Here is a 20,175-nt window from a genome sequence, read left to right as displayed (position 1 = left end):
AAAAGAACTGGCCCACGATGAGATTGGACTGTAGCCTCTAACAAAGGAGATTTTTTGAGGACTTTCCCAGACTTCATATTTTTTAAGGAAAAGTGTGATACTTCTGATGCATAATTTATTTTTTAAAATATCTACAGTGCTGATATTTGAATTCAGAAAGCAGTTTTTATTTTTGACAGTACTACATGGAATCCGTTTGAAAAACCAATATTTCAATTAATGAAAGAATAGAACACTTCTTACCTGCTTCAAGTTTAGCCCTAAAGCTTCTGAAAACCGTATTTTGCCTAGAATCCAGGAATCTCTTTTCAAAAAATTCACGTCTCCATTTGTATTTATCATGACAGGCCTCTCTTTCATAAGAAATCTCTGAAATAATTGAGCACTGCAAGAAAATACTGCTTTGTACTAATTTTTGTGGTTCATATTATGAGAAATGAATGTAGTAGTCAAGGTACTGTGTTCCTGGGGCACTGTGGCCACGGTGAGCTGCTCTGCCTTGCCTTGCCTGGTAATTCTGACCATATGTTTTACTCACAAAGCCTCAGGGCCCAAAGAGTTAACAAGGCCCTTTTTCTCGTGTTAGGTTTCCTGTTTAAGGATGGTCTTTTCCTGGGGAGCAGATCATCACCAGCTCATCTCTCCAGAGCTTGAAGTTAGCTCCAAGATCAGTTTACAGATTCTCTGTTGCCTTAGGCCACACTGGGTTGGGAGTGCTTTGCTGGAAGAGGAATGTGAGCGTAGGTGCAGTGCTCACGGGGCTTTTTCTTGGTGTTAATTACACCTTTCCATGGAAGAAAATCTGTGTTTTGGGATAGACCTCCCTGTGGCCAGAAGCATTGGCCCAGAGGAGCCGTCAGAGTTGAGCTGCCTTGTGAAATGGTCTCGCACAAATTTGTAACAGTGCCAGGACGGTTCTGCTGCCTAAAAGTGACTCCATGCCTCAAAAGTCGTCTTGAGTGAAGTCACAGCCAAGCAGGGTCATCAATCAAAACCTGAAATGCCTGGAAGGTGAAACTGTCTCCCACTCTGCTGTGTTCGCTTTTATGGGGAGCTGCCGGTGAGGGGGAGCCTCCCAGGTCCCTCTCCCCAGGATTTCTTAAAAAATCCATGGCCCTGTTCTGTTTAACCAAGAGATGCTCGAGCCCTGGGCAGGTGAACAGCCTCAGGCAGGGATTGGGTTTTGGTGCAAACCTGAGTGTGCTCAGCAGAAATTAGTGAGACTTCCTAATAATAATCATCATTATCATCATTATCATCATCAAACAGAAATAAAGTGTGTATGATCAGCCCTACAGCATATTCTCAGCAGTCCCGGAGTTTGACTTCTGTTTGTGCTGATCAGTCCCTGGCAGAAACTTTGTCACCAAATGGAGCTGTCACTTCCCAGAGCCAAGATGTGGGAGCAGAGGGGAGAGATCAGGCTGAGCTCTCCAAAGGATGTGTTTTCCTTTGCTCTTGTCTCTAGTTTTGACAGTAGGCTCCTCCAAGTGGCATTAGCCCATGCCAGAGCTGACATTAGGGATTATGCTCATAGGATTTGGTTGAGTCTATTTTCCCATCTAAAGCACGGACAGAATATTCCTTTTGTATTAAATAACTTGGCATTTAAGGAAGAAAAAACCTCGGTTTGCTACCTGTGGAGCACTGGATATGCTTAAGGAAAAAATAATTTATCCTACTTGTAAAAAGTTTATTCTTCAAGCCATTTTTAATTCTTTCAGGGTTTAACCTTACATAGAGTTTCCATGTGTTGTTATCAGCCATCAACAGTAATTTAGTGCAGGAAATTTTTACTGATCAAGCTAAACAGACATCAGTTGTTTTAACAAATAAAAAAAAAATTAAAAAAAAAAAAAAAAAAAAAAAAGAAGAAAAGCAAAATGTAAATGGTGGAATTAAAATATACAACTTGTCTATTTTCCATGCCCTTGACTCCGTTGGTTTAGATCTCTGACTGGCTGAGGACTATGTTAAAAAATAAGTTAGTTGTCTTGAAAATGTAAAGTGACAGTTTAAGTGTTTTGTTTCTGTGCTAATGTGCAATTAGGTCGTTATCCAATAAGCTGATTCATGTAGTTTAACTGGAGACAGCTGTGGAAGGCAGAGAAAACCCTTAGCTGTTGGGGCATGGGGAGAGGGTGTCTAAAAGGATCTGTTTCAGAACTGCCAGGATGGTATTTTCCCCTGTGTAATACAGTAAAGTTAGCAAGATTATTGAAAAACTAAATTCTGCTGATCAAATCTATAGGGAGAAAATCAAAATATGGGTCTATCTGAATGCCAGCAAGTGTGGTATAATTTTTGATCTGTAAATCAACTCTAAGACAGCCCTACAAGGTGGGGCCAACATAATCACTGAATCTTCTGAAGTGATTTCTTGGCTGGGTATGTTTTGATTTGGTTAAATTACCTTCTGCTTAGTAGAGGCTTCCTTGATGTTGTTAAATATTTCTCGTGTTTATGCACAAACATGAAAATTGTGGATCTCCTCGAGTTAATTTGCAGCAGACAAAGGAAACTCTATCATTTTTTGTGTCATTATTTGGAGGATTATTGACAATATCCTGCTACTGTACCACCAAAACACCCGTGGGCCTCAGTGATGCTTGATCTCCTCTTGCCAAATGTTGCACTGGGAATGTGGCTGATGCCATTTCCCTGCTCTCAGAGTTTTTGGTTTTAGGGAACACCTGTGTGTCTCCCCAGCTCTGGATTCAGCAGAGGGCAGTGATCTCGCACGCTGCTGCCTTCTCCCAAACTGGTTTGTCCTCTTCCTGCCTTGCAGATCAACTGGTGGTCACAGAACTCATGGAGAGAGGACCAGAGCCAGCAGTGGAAGGTGGGATGTACAGGATTGTTTCTTCCCTTGAAAGATGCTTATTTTCACAAATGCTGGGCAGTTGTGCTGTGAAACAGGTAATTATCCATATTATCAAAGAAGATAGCCAATGACTTGCCAAAAACCCAAAAAGAGCAGCTGGAATCCATCTTGTCCTAGTTCATCCAAGCACTGACAAGCAGGGATGTGAAGTTAAGGTGAATCTTCTGGGTTTTTTGGATATTACAGTTCTCCCTTGCAGAGCTGCTCTGGACATTCATACTGTGTGCTCGCAGTGAGGATGCTCACAGGGTTTTATCAGCAGCTGTGCCAGGGAGGAAAAAGCTGCTGCACCACATGGTACTGTTTTCAAAGGACTTTCTGTGATCCCACAGCAAAATTTGCTGAAGAAAAATACCAGGAAAAGTCTGCAATGGCTGGTTTGGAATGTGGGTTATCACAACCCATTTATTTGTTCCCTCCCAACAAGCCTGCAGTGTGCAGAGGCTGTGGCTCAAGGGTGGCATTATGGGCCTGACTGGAGCAGAAAATGCTCTTGTCTGTGTAATTAAAATGTCCCCAGCTGGATTATATGGGAATCAGAAACTTTCAAGTACATAGCCAGACTCTGACATGGGAATTAGGAAAACATTTCCAAAGCTGTCAGCTCATTTGGTGGTTTTCCTTTTTTTTTTTTGGGCAGCAGTGGCTGGTATCTTTGAAACTTTTGTTACTGGGCAAGGCTGAGTTTGGGATGTGAAAGGTTTTCCAGGGTTTACTTATTCCTTATTTTTTCTGATTTAAAATGATGCAGTTCAAACTTGTGTCTCGTTTTTCTTCTTTTGTAATCATCCTTAAACTCACATAGTTCTTAGTGAACACTTTCAAGAAGAAAAGAATTAAAACAAGGTTTTAATTTAATTTGTCTTACAGTATTCACTCAGTGCACATGAGAAACCTGCCCAGAGCATCATGCAAGGGGCTTTGCTTGGGAACATCTGACAATTCCAAGGTTTCTGTGTTGGTTTTTGCCTCGGGATTGATGGCCTGTGCTGTGATGAACCAGGGAGGGCTGGTTGTGTGAGCTCCATGTCCCATATTCACATAAGCCAGGAAAGGATTTGAGGTTGACCCCTCCCAATGTGTTTAGGAGCTGTGAAGCCACACGAGTTACAGTTTTGGTTTTGGTTTCCATGTTGGCTCCAAAATTTACAGGGTACTAAAGCAAAAGGTTCTTTATGTTCAAAAGCTGTGAAAAAGCTTATTAACACATGGAATTAATAGAAAACATTTTTGCCCCGAGCTGAGCAGAACGGAGCTATTTTTCCTCACAGGATTTGCTGAATTACTCCTTGGCTCAGCAGGTTCAAAGGCGCTGACAACTTTTTTTTAGGAATACTTTAAAACAAGAATATTCCTTATTTTTTTTAGCATTTCATCTAAGTTTTCTGCTTTACCAGGTAAGACCTTTGTATTCTCTAAATTGTCCATATACCAAATGTTCTGAAATATGATCTATAGGGTTTTCCCATTTCTTGGGTCTTCCTTGCTTTCCTGGGAAGGAAAAGTTTATCTGGAATCCTTCTCTTTTCCCAGTTCCCTGATGAGGCAGAGATGGGCTGTGGATGCCCTGTGCCTCTTTTGGCTCTGGAGAACCTTGAAGAAGTTTTTTGAAGAAGTTTTGTGCCAAACCCCATCTTTCTAACAAAGAGAATCTGAACAGGATCAAGTCAGGGCTGTCTGTGCTACAGGACTGGTCTCATCTCTCATGGTGATTACTCTGTGCTCCTGGAGGATCCCTGTGATGACCAAATTAGCAGTAAACTCCAAAAGCCATAATCTGTAATAAATAATCATGTGCTGCTGCCATATGACAGGGCTGGGAGAGGAAATGAAATGAAAGTGTGTCAGGAGTGGGAGGCCTGGGCTGAAATAATTCCCTGTGGTGCCAGGGTCCATTTAAGAGGCAAAACAGCAGCACATTACCAAGAGGGTGTAAGAAAGGTTGTTTTCATTGTCCAAACTGAGCAAACTGGCCTTTCCACCAGCCTCCTCCTCCTCAACAGTGTCTGCATCCTCTGTGTCCTGCCTCCCTGCTGGAATGCTTTTGCAGGTAGTGAAGCTGAACAGAGATTCTTAAAGGAGAGAGTTTTTAATAATTTGAAATTAAATTATAAGCATACAGATTATATCTTTGAAAAAGACTGTTGAAACGAATTTTGGAGCTTTTTTTGTAATTATGGTGCTAATTATCTGTGTTTGAGTCCCAACCATTTCCTAAACTCCCCATGTCCCTTCAGCTCTTTATGTCACATCTGTTTTCAGTGAGGTGCAGGTAACTTCCTCCTTTATAAACTTATCTACTGAAATAGAAATTTGCAGGTGAGGCATTTCAGCACAGGGTCTAATACGATGAGGATTTGATGTTTGATGGCACAACAAGGTACTGTGGGAATATAAATGTAACCCTCCTGAAACAAAGACAGATATTTGGATTGAATAAAATGTCTTCATAGGAAATGCTCCTTTTTTTGAAAGTATTTGCTGCATGCTGAGAAAAAAAAATGTCTCTGGGAAAGCAACATCCTCGGAAGATCCCATCTGCACAGGAATCTGGTCAGAATTCCATGTAGCTGCTAGTGAGGTCTTCAACACAGGTTGAAACTCTCATAACTCCCAAATAAAGGCACTCAGCATTTCAGCCACTGATGTTCTGAATCTCATCTAGTAAAAGAATCCATGGATCCACTTTGATCAGGTCTGTGACAGAGGAAAAGTTTAACTGGACTCCCTTGAGTGTCCAGTGGGAAGCATGTGATTTACTTATTGCATGTGTTTGAGGATAAAGAAATCTAAAATGCCATTGCAGAATTATCTGAAGCTTCTCTGTTCTGTGAGATAATGAATAGAATCACAGAGAACACATGGAATTTTGGGCCAGAGGAAGATGATGGACCAGTTATTTTTTGTTGGGTGCAAGTCGTTCAGTTACACTGAGAAAATGCTGCCTCTTGGGGATTTTTTTTTGTTTGTTTGTTTGTTTTTGGGTTTTTTGGGGTTTTTTTGTGAATTTAAGGCTCTAAACAGTGGAAAAACTCAAGAAGAATTTAAGGCACTTCTGCACACCAGAGCCATTGTCAGGTGAGAAGCTCCAGCATCCAGACACATCTTGAGGTGCTGCAGAACTTCTTGCCTTGGAGCAATAAATTGATCTTTCTCTGAACTCATTTCACACCCCAGAAAAAGCTGAGTTGTCTCCATTTAACATTTTCTTTAGCTATAATCTTTGCCACTAAAACAAAGCCATCCTGATGAGAATTCCTCCTGGATCTCAGGGATTTCAGTCTTTTGTCTGCTGAAAATAATCGAATTAGAAGCATCTGAAGGTGTCAGGATAAAAACATACAAAGGAACCATCCAAAACTTCACTGCTATAATTTTTCCTGCCTTGGAAAAGTTCTGGAATGCTTCAACACCACAATCATGGGGACAAAGCTTGGGTGGATGTTCAGTGTCTGGAATTATTATGGTATTCTATTGGAAATGCTCAGATGGCCACAGTGGGAATTCTTTTCCCTATAAGGGAGCTGAGGTGGGAAGACCAAAGTAATAACTTGTGGCTCAGCATGGCCACATTCTGGGTGATGGCTGGGTCAGACTCTCTCTGCCAGCTCTGCTTGGATAATGAAGGCTCCACATCCTGCTCCTGGACAGGGAGAACAGGGTCGACACCAATAATCTCAGGAGCATCATGCCACCCTCACAAATAACCTTTATTTTACTGCCCGACTTGAAAACGTTCCCAGTGTTGGTGTTTTGATTCAGTTGCACCAGCAGGAAAAGCTTCCCTTGCTCACAGGCCATGTGGCTCCTTGGATTCTGCATGTAAAGTTGGGAATTTAATGGACTCTCCTATAGGAAGGAATGCATTAACTACAGGTCAGCAAACTCTGGTTATTGGGTTGTTTCACACTGAGAGCTGTTATTACCCTGTTGCTTTTAAGGTGCCTGTTTAAAGGTAATGATTTAGTCTGTCCGAAGCTGTGTGGAATTCCAACACAGCCTCTGCTCCCTGGCGTTAATGATGTAGCGCAGTCACAGCTCCATGTTCCCCTTGGTCTGCCCTTGGGACAGCTGACTCTTAAGGATTGAAGAATTTCTCTCCTTTTCTTTTTCACTTGTCAAGGGTTGGTATGTGGTTTCCTTGGATTTGTCATTCATTCAAAATTAATTCAAAAAAGATTTTTTTTTTGTTTGTTTCATTCCCCTTTAGAATTGAAATTCCAGCGTGTTCTGTAACAAGCATAGAAACCCTGAGCCTGGATCTGTTTTTACTCTTTGACACAATCCTATGTATTTTCCCACGATGAGATTTGTAATCAGTGTGGGAATTTATACCGGGGTTGAGCCTGGAATTGTGTAAACTGTTTTTTTTTCTCTTAGGATGGGAAGGGAGAGAACATGGGGATGGCCTTGTTTGACAGGGAGCTGGGAGGGGACCCCAGTACAGACAAGGATTGGCCTTGCATGACCCCTGATTCTTCTGAAGTGTCTCTGTGGGCCTGCAGGAATATGAGGGTGTCCAAAATTTTGGGAAGCCTTGATGCTTTTAGACAGTTCCTCCTATGTGACATGTCCATTACTCATCTTGAGCATCTCTGGTGGAATCAACAAGTGAATCCAAATCATGCAACCTCCTCCCACTCACAGGTCATTGGAGGTGTCCTGGCCTTTCAGGCACCAGACTGTTCCTCATAAAACATTCCAAAGACTTGCAGGTATCCAAAAAGGAAAATGAGGAGGGAAGTATTTTGCAGCCCATGGACGTGGTGTGTAATTACTGGAGGCAGATCCTGATTCTCTCTCTGCGTTGCTCATCCTTGCTGTGTCTAAGAATTCCTTGATATTCAAAGTGCCCCAGCCAAGCCAGGTTTGCATAATGTGATTAAATTAGGAAATGTTATTTCATGCCTGGATATTACAGTGTGTACACACAGACTTTCATCCTGTGTTGGAGCGTCGCTTGCTCTGCTCTGATACCGTGCACCAGAGGATGTCTGCAAATGGAATTATTTCAGGATAGTTATCCTAAATAACCCCATGTAGGGAAACCTGTATTGTAGCACAAAAGCACCTTACTCTCCTTTATCATAATCCATTTAAATGTGGATTATGCTGATGCAGAACAGGGCGCTCCTACTTTGGAATAATTTTAAATAGGAATAGTTTTTGTGCTTTTGGCTCACACCCTGCATTATCCAAACTGGCTTTGAAGTGTAAACAAGCCTCTGATGTGTCTGTAATATTTCCATTCTGCTCCCTGACTCCTCCTTGTTTCTTGGCTCTTCCTTTGGGAAGGTCCAGAGCAAAACCAGACCTGCAGAGCCCGTCATTTAGGTCTCTGCTTTCACAAACCTCATACCAAGGGACATTTCCAATCCAATTCCCAATTTAAATGCCTCTCTAAGCTTTGAAGGGAATATTTAGATGCAAGTTTCTGACGCTGAGCCATCCCCACAGATTATATTAGGACATTAAATGTTTCCTTTCACACTTTCCTGAAACGGAGGTTTGTGCTTCAAGCCTCCTGTGGTCTCTTCTGGGACTGTTTGGGGTTTTCCCTGTATTACCATCAGCCTGTTCTGCACCTCCAGAGAAACCTGTGGGGTGCAACTCTGAGAAGGCTCCAAAGCAGGGAGTGCTGCCATAGCTCAGTCCCTCTGGCTGCTCCTCTGTGAGGAGCAATGATGTGTGTGGAAAACACCAAGCAGGCTCCCTAAAATCACCCTCTTCCAAAAGCCATTTTTACATCTTTTCCCATGAAAAGTCGCAGCTTCTTAACCGAGGCAGGTAAGACTTACTTAAACCTGCTTCCTGACCATTTAATGGGTGTCCTGTCTCTTGGCTTGGTGTCACCTTTCCCTGTTTGTGTTCTTTTATCCCATAGTTTTCCACATCTCTGCCACATCCTGCTCATGTGCTTCCTCCTGCAGCTCCAGCCCTTGGTCCTGCCTTGTGTGGGAGTTGCTCCCACTTGAGTTCCCCATGGGTTTACCAGCTGGATTTTACCAGGTCTGTGAGTGCCATTCAGGAGTGAGCAATACAGGGCAAGCACACGGATATCATGCAACACAATTTGGTTTTTGCTTTTTTAATCCTTTTTCTGACCATTCCCATCGTGTTTATTTCTAAGCTCTGGGAGTAGGAGGTGCTGGTGCAGAGTCCTGCTCGTGGTGACGCCACGAATGCAACTAATTTGGAGCTTCATTGCCTGGAGATCAGTGGGGCTGTTTTATCTTTTGTTTCATCACTGATACCGTGAGGTCCTTCTGCAGCTCCTCACAGACAGGTTTAGATTTGACTACCCTGAGTAGTTCTGAAACATCAGCAAACTCATTCATCTCCGCTGGCGCCAGCTGGCTCAGCACGAGGGCTGGGGACACCAGGCAGGAACACCAGCTCCTGTCACCCCCTGAGCTCTGCTTGTGGCAGCATTCAACCCCCAGCCATGAAACTGATAATTCTTTCTTAAATCTATGCAATTTTATATCATTTCCATATAATAAACCGTATAATCGCTTTTAAGATACAACCACAGAGGCGAAGAATCCTTCTCACAAAGATGATAGAGGTTCTTTCTTCAAATAAAAAGAGGTTTATTAAGAGAATGAGAATGACATTGTAGTGTGGGTGTTGTACATCTATTGCAGCATTAAGAGAAACAACAGCAAGTACAAATTCCTGCAGAACTTCTAGAGTCATCGCCATCAGAGCCTAGCTTGTCCATGCTACAGTTTGGTGGATCCAAAACTTCATTCCCATTTCTAATGGCAGAAAATCCAAAGATTTTCATCTTTCAAAAGATAAAAACCCAACCCAAAACAAACAAACAAACAAACAAACAAAAGGCAAAACAAAAAACCCAACTCAATTTGATATAAATAACTTGCACTGGACATTTTTAAACTTTCAGATTTTAATTACACATAAATAAATATATACAGATTTAGAACAGTTCCGTTTGGCCTGGTTCAAGTTCTGCTCCTTGTGCTTTATTTATTATTATTATTATTATTACTAATTTTAGAAACTTGTGTGCTGTGATCTGTAGGTTGTGGAGTTTTATTTAGTCCTGGGTTTGACTTCACCTGCCTTATCCCCAGCCAGGAGGGCAGCAGTCGGGGGGACTCCCCTCGGTCCTGCCCTGTGGTTGTTCCTCCATCGTGCCGTGGCTTGGGGCTCCCCACGGGAAAAATCCACAGCGAGTTTGAAGCTGTAAACAAAGCCTGGACCTGCTTTAAATCCACAGCAGTTCTGCCAGCAATTTTCCTTGGCCTGGCGTCAGGGCTGGGCTGTAGGTGGGGAAATGGGGAAGGTTTCCTGTGTGCCTCAAAACCAGCGATAAATCCAGGTGGAGCCAGGGCTCCGTCCCCCTGCCCTCGGCTGCTCCTGCTCTGGGTCTTGCACTGATGAGGCTTTTGCTCTTTCCTCTCAGTTTTTCAGTTGGAACAAATTCCTGGAGCACGTCAGGATTTCACTATGGGTTTTTTTAAAAAGCAAAATAAAATCAAATTGCACATGACTTGGCTTCCTGCATCCACGTTACAAAAAACAAAAAGGCAAAACCCCAAAGCCATCAGCCTGGCTTCTCTCAATCTCACTACGTTCATTAGCACTGTTTTCTTCTTAAATTTTTTAACTGTTTTTTTTCCCCCTGTCTTTTCTTTGTTTGCTTTACGAGTTTCCTCACACGTTCAAACTCAGCAGTCCAGAAAACAGTGCAGTGGGTCATCTTTCCCCCTGGAGCCATCGCTGGTGCCCAGGGGGGAAGCTCCCACCGGGGGAAGCAGCGCTGTTATTTCCGATGCTTCACCTCTTTGTCTGACGTTTTGGAGTCCCCGGTCGTGTGCCCGTTCCCTGTGCTGTTCATGAATATTTTATCCAGCCCCTTGAGGGACTCGACCAGGTAGTTCTGGAAGGCGGTGAGCGCGGCGCAGATGGCCGGGCCCCCGAAGCCGTGGGTTATCAGGCTGAAATGAGTCAAACAGCTCTGCACTCCGGGCTCCAGGATGAGTGAGGGGCGGCTGTTCCCCAGCGGAGAGCGATCCTGGGCTATCAGGTCTGCAAACTCCTTGCAAATTTGCCTGAAAGAGAGAGGGTTGGTCACTATAATGCACCTGGAGAGCTGCAGGACGCAGTGGTAGAATCATAGAACAGTTTGGGTTGGAGGGGACCTAAAAGATCATCCAGTTCCGACCTCTCTGGCTTGAACACCAGGCTGCTCAGAACTTTGTCCAAGCTAGCATTGAATGCTTTCAGGTGTGGGGCATCCACAGCTTTTCTGGGTGTATTTTGGGGTTCTTTTCCTGCTTCCTGCCTGAACAGTCACCTCCCCACTGGGAGTTTTTGGCTCCAGCCTGGGGAAAACCTCTAAGTGCAGAACTGGAGCCACTGCTGCTGCCCCAGCTCTGAAAGGGCACATAAGGCAGTACCAAAATGCTCCCCGGGGCTGGGTCACCCTCTCCCATGCAGGATCAAACCCTTCAATCCATGCAGCCCATTCTCCCTGCTGGACGCCTTCCTGCAGTGTGAGCCCATCTCTTCCCCACATAAGAGTAAATTTTGGGGGCTAATGCTGCAGGTTAGCAGCAGATACCGAATGCATCAGTGGCTGGTTGCCATCTGTACTCACTTGGTAGCCAGCAGCATGTTTTTCCTGGTGTGGAGCTCCGTGGGGTCAGAGTGCTGCCGGCACAGGTACTCTGCCGCCGCCTTGGCCGGGAACTCCGTTTCACAGACGTAGCCGAAATCCCGAGCCAGGTGAATGGCTTCACCTGTGAGCAGGACAGAGGAGCATCAGCATTGTGCCAACACCAGTGTGACTGGGAACTGGGAATTGGGGACTTCTGCAGGGCTTCAGCCACCTCACTGTTGGGGCTCAGTTCTGGTGGGACTGAGTTTTTCACGGAAAGAATAATGAAGTACTGGGATGGTCTATCCAGGGAGGTGGTGGAGTCACCATCCCTGGATGTGTTTGAGAAAAGACTGGATGTGGCACTTGGTGCCATAGTCTAGTTGAGGTGTTAGGGCAGGAGTTGGACTTGATGATCTTGGAGGTCTCCTCCAACCCAGTGGTTCTGTGATTCCCTGTCTCAGTGGCCACCCAAGAGCTCTCCCCACCTTCATCTCTTGCTGCCGAGTTTCTTATTCTTATTTGTAAGGCAATTAGTCTGTGTGGGCCAAATGAGCCAGTGACAGCTCTAAACAGCAGCTGAGTCCTTCCTTTACTACATTTTACAAAAGCATCAGGACAGTGCTGGCTTTGGAGCAGAGTGAGGTGTGATTCTAGGCTGCAAAAGGAAGAATAGCAGAGGCATTTCTTTCTTGGGAACATCCCCTGCTACATCTTTCCCTACTTCTTCCCAAATTTCCTGCTTGGCCTCTCCAAACTGAGAAGAGATTGAAAGGGAGACTGGAGGGTCAAAGAGTGACCTCAGCCCCATGGCTGCTGGACAAGGCAGGGCAGGAGGAAGGGGGCAGGAGGAAGGGGGCAGGAGGAAGAGGCAAGAGGAAGAGGCAGGAGGAAGGGCAGGAGGAAGGGGCAGGAAGAAGGGGCAGGAAGAAGGGGGCTATATCCCCCACAGGGCGGGGGGGCCTTGGGCTGGACGTGCAGGCAGCGTATCCATCACCCTGTGGAAATGCCCACCCATTGATGGAATTGATCCATCTCCAGGCGTCCCCGTGGAAATAATCAGAGCTGATGGCAATTGATCATGCCCAACACCCGAAATCCCGGTCGGGCAGGCAGAGCTAATTTGCCTTTGCCCCCCTGCTGCTCACACGTATTAGGCCATCCATCCTAATAGCATTAACCCAGATCCCATCCCAGCCTGCCCAGCTCCCGGAGCTCAGACAGGGAAGTGTCCCTGCTTCCCACATAACAACAGTACTTTCCATTTCATCTCCTCCTCCAGAGAAAGAGCAAATAAGGTAAACTAAAGAATCAGAATTGCAGTTGTTCGTGTATTAAAAAAACAGTCAGGAAGAAACAACTGCTGAAAAACTGATAGTGGGATAATAGAAAAGAGCTGAGTGACCTCATGGTCAGAGCCAGGGCTGGAGCCAGGATTTATTTCTTCCCTGAGTGTGTGAGTGGCTGCACATTTTAATGTTTTTTAAAGGCTATTTGGATGCTGGATTAGAGAGGTGTCAGGGGGTACAGGACACTCTGGCTTTAGTGTAAAATGCACATTGAGCCAGATCTTGAGGAGGAGAGGCTGCAGGAGAGTGCACAGAGGGCCACGGTGGGCAGGGGGGCAGCAGAAGTCTGGCTGAGGGTGAACCTCCTTCCAAAGGCTTAGGGATGTTTCTGGAGTGGAAATACAGCCCTGCTGCTCCCCTGGGTCCAGGCTGGAAGTGCTGTCATGGAGCATTTGCCCAAGAGTGGGTGGGTGCTTGGTGTATGTGATGAGGACTCCCAAGGGAGCTGTTTCTACCTGGTGCTCCCTGGGTTCTCCAGGAACATCCTCCCCATCTGTATGAGTGGCTGTAGGTCAGTTTAAGAAAAAAATTCATTAGCACTCAACACCTCATCCATTGTCTCTTAAATATTCGAACCTCAGGAAGGCAGAGGGGGGAAAACAAACCAAGACAGCAAATGATCAGGAAAGAGTGTGTTTGGGGCAGAGAGGCACAAGCTAGTTTGTGTGTCCTGGGTGATGGCGGGGCAACAGCCTCTTCCTCTGGGTGAAACATCCCCTGGTTCCATCATGCTTACAAGCAGGAGGAAATTAGATCCACCAAACACATATGGCACCACTCCTATTTACTATGAGCTGGGAAGCAGGAACCAAAACATCAGCAGCCACTTGAAATCAAACGGTACATTTCTTCCTTCCTTTATTCCCTTCATTCTTTTCTTCCTTTTCTTTTCATGGAAATCAGCCTTTCATTCAGCACGAACCAACTGCCCTGGGTAACAACCTCCGCCTAATGAAGCGGGTCATTTAATTTGCTGGCGACAATGGAGATGATTTTCTATTCAGGATCCGAAGGCAGCTGCCTGCACCGTGCCGGGCACGGACACAATGGATTCCTGAGCTCAGAGGGAGGCAGAGCTGTCATTCCATTTGCTAGCATCCCCGTGTGCTTTTCTCCCAGGACGCAGAGGCAACTTCATCATTTCCACGGTGGAGAGAAGTAGGAGGGGAGGAAGTAACCGAGTTAGGCAGGGGCACCTCACATGTCCAGGCAGGGCTCTGCCTGCCAGGGCCGCACCTTCTCCATAGCTCTGAGGGCGGCTGCTGCACACCTGAGCTCCACCTGCAAAACCTCAGAGCGGTTTGACATCTCCTTGGTGTCTCACTCATTTCCTGGAGGAGGGAAGGACTTGGATATGGGGCATTTCCTTCATAGACGCAACATGACACGGACCTGAGCTTGGGATTCTGCCTGAGGGTGTGGTCAGAAGCACACGAACTGTGCAGTAGGTGGGCACAGGGCTGCAGAGTAGCTGGGATATTCTTGGCAGCTTTATTCAGGTGATTGTTTTGTTTGGTCTCTCTGACTCAACTATTAAAATCAGCTCAAAGAAATGAGGGATACCCTGAGCTCCAGCCAGAAGGATGCTCACAGTCCTGCTTGGCATCCATGAGGAGGCCTTTTCCATGGGCTACATCTGATCCAACAGAACTGGCTGAGTTTTGGAAAACAGACATTGAAGCATAGAGTTGTAGAATGGTTTGAGTTGGAAGAGACCTTCAAGGTCATGCAGTTCCAACCTCCTACCACAGTCAGGGCAACCATGCTTGGACATTTTCTTGGACATGTGCTGTCTTGGTTTCGTTTGTGTTCTTCCCATTGCCTTCCCAAGAGTCTGCTCATTTAAAAGGACACATTCCTGAATCAGTGTGGAGACTTACACAGGGACATTGCTCATTCAGTGGTGACCTCTCCATATTTTAAGAGTTCTGGTTTGTGGAAAGCTGGAAATTAAGGGGATGGAAGTTTCAGCACTCCACCCTCCACGGGAGCATGGAGAGACTCTTACCTTCCACAAGGGATGTGAGCAGGGTGACGTTGGCAGCTTTGCGCCTTCCTGCAGGTAGATTTAGTCCAATTTTCTCTAACCTTTCTCTTAAACACCGACCCCCATTTTTTGATTTGGCTCTGAAAGGAGAAAACAAAGAGGGAAAATAAATTTCCATGTAATTCATGTTAAAATAACCATAATCCCAGCTTAAGCTTTGAGGTCTGAAAGGAAAGAAGAAAAAGGAACAAAAATACTAATCCTTGATGGGCCACACACCAGAATTCCTCATCTCTTTATCTGAGGCAAGAGCTGGCACTAAACACAGATCTTGGGGCTCTTGGGGCAGCTTACCTGCGGAGGACACCTCCAAGGAGAGAGGCATTGAGACACTCAGGGGGTGAGAGCCTCCTCTGCACCTCCCCGACCGTCACCTTGTACTTGGAGGTGGAGCTGAGCAGGGAGAGGCGGCCGGGCACGGAGCAGAAAACCTCGTTGGGATTGGTGACCCCTCCAATCAGGCCGTCTTTGTTCATGGACAGGGTGGAGATGGTGGTGCCGTTGGCCTTCGAGGGGATGGGCACTGGAGACAAGGAAGAGGGAGAGAAGAGGAGACCATGGCTGAGAGACCCAGACTCTGCAGGCAGCTCTCCAGCCCCTCCCAGACACCTGCTGGGATGTCTCATTAGTTCCTGATTTTCCTCAATGAGACAAGCGAGGTGGGGTGATGAAACTAAACTAAATAAAGGTTAAAGGAAAGGAAGAAGCCTGGACACTGCCCTCGCCTGCATTCCCACACCTCCCAGCCCAGCTGTAATTAAAGCCAAGATCTGGGCTGGTCTTCTGGAAGACTGAGGGTTGTCGTCAGTGCTGCTGGCTGGACTTGTGACCAGCTCCCCTCTCTGTCCCTTTGGGTGCTCTGTGGAGGTGGGTGGCCAGGCAAAACGTGGCTGGTGCCACTGGCCAGGATGCCAATCCTCTCCAGGGATTGCAGCTGCAGCCCAGCTCTGTGCCAGCACATCCCACCAGGCAGGATCAACCACCTGAGCCAACGCCTCCATTTCCTGCCCCAAACCCAGGAGCTGCTGGGCTGGCCAAGAGCTGTGCTCCCATTATGTGCCCAAGGGAACCAGGGGAAAGAGTTTCTTTGCCTTCAGCTCTGGGATTAGCCCCACAAATAGCCGCAGCCCTAAACTTTCATCATCCCTGACTTAAAGGAAGCTTGAGAAGATCAAACCAAATTAATCCAGCACAAACTTCCCTTTGCTTAATGGGCGAAAGTTAATTAACACAAGGCTAGGCAGGCACTGGTAACTGCAGCATCTCGTTGGGCCTATGGCATCATACCAGGGCAAAGGGGCTCGGTTTTCCCATTTGTCATTCTGTAAGAAATGTTCTTAGATGCAGACAAGGTTTATAAGTTAAAACTATGGCCGAGACTTGTGCCAAATCTCTTTGGCTTTTGTGCTCTGAAATTAATAACCAATTTAACTCAGGGGGAAAAAAAAAAAGAAAAAGCAGGTTTTGAAAGAATCCAAAAATCTTTTTAGCCCTGGCATTTTTTGTTCTTCTTCAGGAATGACTGTTCCACAGTCAGATGGTTCCTGCCAGTAACACAGCAGTGAATGCCATGGTTTATAAAGGAAATATATATGCCCAAAATGAAACAGAAGCCCCGGGATTAACCAGGGAGGGTCCGTGGACTGGATCTATAAGGGGGCGCTTACAATCGGCATATTGTCAATCCAGCTCAACGACTTGCTAGCATGGCAATAAAAACCAGCACATGCTACATAAAAATGACTCATGTTTTAAGACTAAAGGATGAATGGAAAGGAGCTGTAGGACATAGGGTTTCCTCCCAGCACAAAACTTGCACAAAGTCAGGGAGCAGAGGGCAGGATGCACCAGTGCCCTGCTGGAGCCGGCAGCTGCGGTCAGTGTTTGTCATGACTGAGGTTGGTTCAGGGCAGAACAAATACAGGAACATCCCCCTGAGATGTAGGAAACCAGAACTATTTCCAGGAAGGAGCAACTTCAAAGCTTTCTTCCACAGTCCCAGAACAGGTTAGGTTAGTCTCTAGGGGATCCCTTAAAATCAGAAGTCAGAGAGTGGTTTGCAAATATCCGTGCAGCGCTGCTGAAGTGTGAGGTCCTGCAGGGTCCCAGCAGTGAGGTTCTGCTGCAGAAAGGGCCAACCCCCAAACCAGACCCCCCTGGGGAGCAGGTATTGCTTGTAGGATCGTGTGAAGAGCTGTTTGTCATTGATACACTCTGTAACCTGGATTATATTATATCTGTGCATGCCTGCCATCATGCCGTGGCTGCGCTCAAGCCGCATGCGTGGCACACCCGAGGGACAGCAGAGCCATGCAGGGAGAGGGATCGTGCCTCACCACACATCCATGGGACACGGTGTTTGGGCAGGAGGCAAGCCCAGCTGCCACCAGTGTGACTTAACACCAGAGCAAATGGAAAACTGGGCTGGAGAAGGGTTGGGTACAGCTCTGTGTTTGCCAGTCGCCCCACAGGCAGTGACAGGGAGGCACGGATGATGTTGAGGTGCAGCATGGAGACACAACACTTGGGAAACATGTACTGGAGGTTTTAGCAATGATGCTTCTGTCAGAAACAAAGCCCTGGAAAGCTGTGCCCTGGAGCCGACTGCTGTGAAGGGTAAAGCCCAGCACAGCTGGGTCAGCCCAGCTCTGTGCCACAAGCAAACCAGGCAGGCACCAGCACTGAGCGTGGATTTTGGCATTGCTCTTCTGCCTCAAAGCCTCAGCCAAGGCCACAGCCCCATCACTTTGGGCACGTGCAGGTGTGGGGCAGGGCGCCTGTGTCACATAGAGCTTGTGCCCTCACAAGGCACATGGGATGTGCGGGAGGGACAGAGCAGGCAGCAGCACTGGGAGCTGAGCCAGGCCCCGCAGTCCTGCAGCAGTGCTTCATCCATTAGACAGCGTTGCCTCAATACAACAAGAATAAACAAAGCCACATTCGCCATTAATCATGAATTATTGTTATTGAGCCTCACCTGCTGCTGTTTGCCTGGTCTGATCTGCAGCTTGTTTGCCCATAAACATGCTGCAGGAGGGAGACAAGCTACCATTAAAGCCTGACAGCTTTGTTTCCTTGGCTTTTGGGGAACCAAAATTGTCTCTTGTCATCTGAGTAAACCAAAAGTCCCCCTCGATCTTCAGTTGCTGCTTTCCTGTTCCCGCAAGCAGCAGGTGATCGGAGCACCTGAGCCAGCCTGCAGACAAGAAGGAAGCATGAGAGCGATGCGGGCGCCCGGCCGACAGCCCAACGCCCCGGCGCCGACCCCCTGCGCCCAGTGCTGCTCCCACAGCCTCGTGCCGAGGGCTCATCCCGGCTCCGGCGCAGAGGAAAGACCCTTTGGAGCAGGAACAGGGTCTGCACGATGAGGTTTGAGGCACTGAATAGCCCCAAATGTGAGTGGGGGGCTTGTAGTGTCGCTGTGCACGAGAGAAGGAGCAGCCGGGCACAAAAAGGACCTGAGAGCCACGATTTGCAGCTGGGGATGGAAATCAGAATCACCAGGTTGGAAGAGACCTCCAGGATCATTGAGTCCAACCCTAACCTCAACTAAACCATGGTGCCAAGTGCCACATCCAATCTTTTCTTAAACACGTCAGGGGATGGTGAATCCACCACCTCTGTGAAATGTCACATCATTTCACTGCACTCGTCATCCCTTTTGTGGTCCTGCAGGATCAGCCATGGGATATACCTGGTTTTGGCAGAGTAGGACATCACCTTTCCCGCAGTGACCTGGCTCTCCCCTCACTCATCCCTCTGGCAGGAGCATGGGCAGGTTCAGGTCCCACTCCTGACCATGGAAGACGGGCTTCTCAGGAGAAACACACCCCAGAGATGCTCGTGCTCACAGTGACAGACCAACATGCTACAAAGGCTGATGAGGAAGGGTTGGATGCTGGTGTCCAAACAAATATCCCTCCAGCCCGCTGGTGATGGGATGGGGTACCCCTGGGTCACCCCAGCCCACCCCAGGAAGCTATAAATGACAGGGCACAAGTGGGAGTTTGGGTTGATTCAGCCAAAGAAAAGGGAAGGACACCTCAGACCTTTAACAACTGCTCAGAGGGCTCCTGGGGAGTGCAAGATCCTCTTTTTTATCTTTTCATATTATTTATCTATTATTTCTTGATGCTTGATTGCTTCACCCTGTCCTCCTAATTTATTTTTTTTCTCTTTGCTTAAACTGTCTGGCATTCCTTAGTGTTATTTATTCAGATTAATCCTGCTACTTCTAAATCAGCAAATCCAGGTGAGCTTGGCTGCAGATTTTAAAAACTGAAGCTCCCATGAAACATTTTGACCTGCCCTGGGGATGCTGCAGGTGGGCTGGACACAGGTCAGAGAGGTCAGATCTGAAAGGGAAAACAGATTTTGGAATAAAGTGATGCTGGCAGACCCCAAAGGGCTTCACGCCTTACTGATCCTCAGTCCAGTGCTGGTACAGCACCAGCCACCAAAGCCATTAACTCACTCCTGACTCAAGCCAGCTCCTTAGTGCAGCTGGGGAAAACAGAGGCACAGAGCGAGGTAAATGATTTACCACAGCTCAGGTACATGGGCATGATCTGTGCGTGTGCAATTCCAGTCTGTGGGAATGCCTTTCTAGGCAATCCAGGCTTCAGCCATTGCCCAAGTGTTGGGAAGTGCTGTGCTGCAGGCTGATTACGTGCAGCCTCTCTTCTCATAGCTCTGGATTTTCTGTAGGAAGCTGTGGAATCGAGCTGTTTGTCTCCACATCGTCTCGGCTCCTGGTGCTGTGGTGATTTGGAGGAGGACAGCATGACAGTAACAGGCATACAGCAGAATCTTGCTGAGTGCTGGAAGGGAAATGATCCTCATTTCTTCTGTACACCTCACAGGAGGTGTCTCCATCAGACTCAGCCTCTCACTGCTGCCTTGAACCTCACAGGGCAGGTCCCACTTGCAATCTGTCTTATTCCAGGTGTATGTGAGCAGCACTGGAGAGACCCAAACTCCCATGGGAGTCGCTTTCCCTAGTGCTTGGAACAGGCACATGTGACTTCATCTTCCCTGTGAACCACAAGGTTTGTGATCTTCGATCCGAGGAGCCTTCTGTGTTGAGTCAGCTCTGGTTTGTCTTTCAAATGTACCCTGGTGCAACTGTCGTATGATGAACTCCCACAACTGCATTTGCTGTGGCTCCAAAAATCCTGATGCAGAGAAAGAGTGATTTCAAACAAGTCCTGGTGTCCAAAAACACCAAGGGCTTCATTCCTTGACTTCCCTGAGCTGGAGAACTCCC

General features: G+C 46.9%; 1 protein-coding gene across 2 annotated transcripts in view; it reads right to left on the bottom strand.

Moving 5' to 3' along the window:
• The window catches only part of TFAP2E (transcription factor AP-2 epsilon), a 46,309-nt gene that overhangs the window by 14,138 nt on the left and 11,996 nt on the right, over positions 1 to 20,175 (bottom strand). The window contains exons 4-7 of one of the 2 annotated variants that reach the window (XR_010745304.1): positions 15,204 to 15,432; positions 14,871 to 14,989; positions 11,514 to 11,655; positions 10,428 to 10,965 (exon numbers count right to left, since the gene is read on the bottom strand). Coding sequence is in view for 1 of the 2 variants with exons in the window: in XM_066335161.1 (XP_066191258.1) it covers positions 10,677 to 10,965; positions 11,514 to 11,655; positions 14,871 to 14,989; positions 15,204 to 15,432 (779 nt within the window). In the remaining variant the exon portion in view is untranslated. Of the gene's footprint in view, positions 1 to 10,091; positions 10,966 to 11,513; positions 11,656 to 14,870; positions 14,990 to 15,203; positions 15,433 to 20,175 lie in introns of those variants that run through there. The other variant, XM_066335161.1, reaches the window with a different exon arrangement.

The sequence above is a fragment of the Sylvia atricapilla genome, chromosome 24 (genome assembly GCF_009819655.1).
Source record: "Sylvia atricapilla isolate bSylAtr1 chromosome 24, bSylAtr1.pri, whole genome shotgun sequence".
Classification (NCBI taxonomy): Eukaryota; Metazoa; Chordata; class Aves; order Passeriformes; family Sylviidae; genus Sylvia; species Sylvia atricapilla.
The sequence above is the reverse complement of the archived record's forward strand: the minus strand, read 5'-3'. Positions and strand labels throughout refer to the sequence as shown.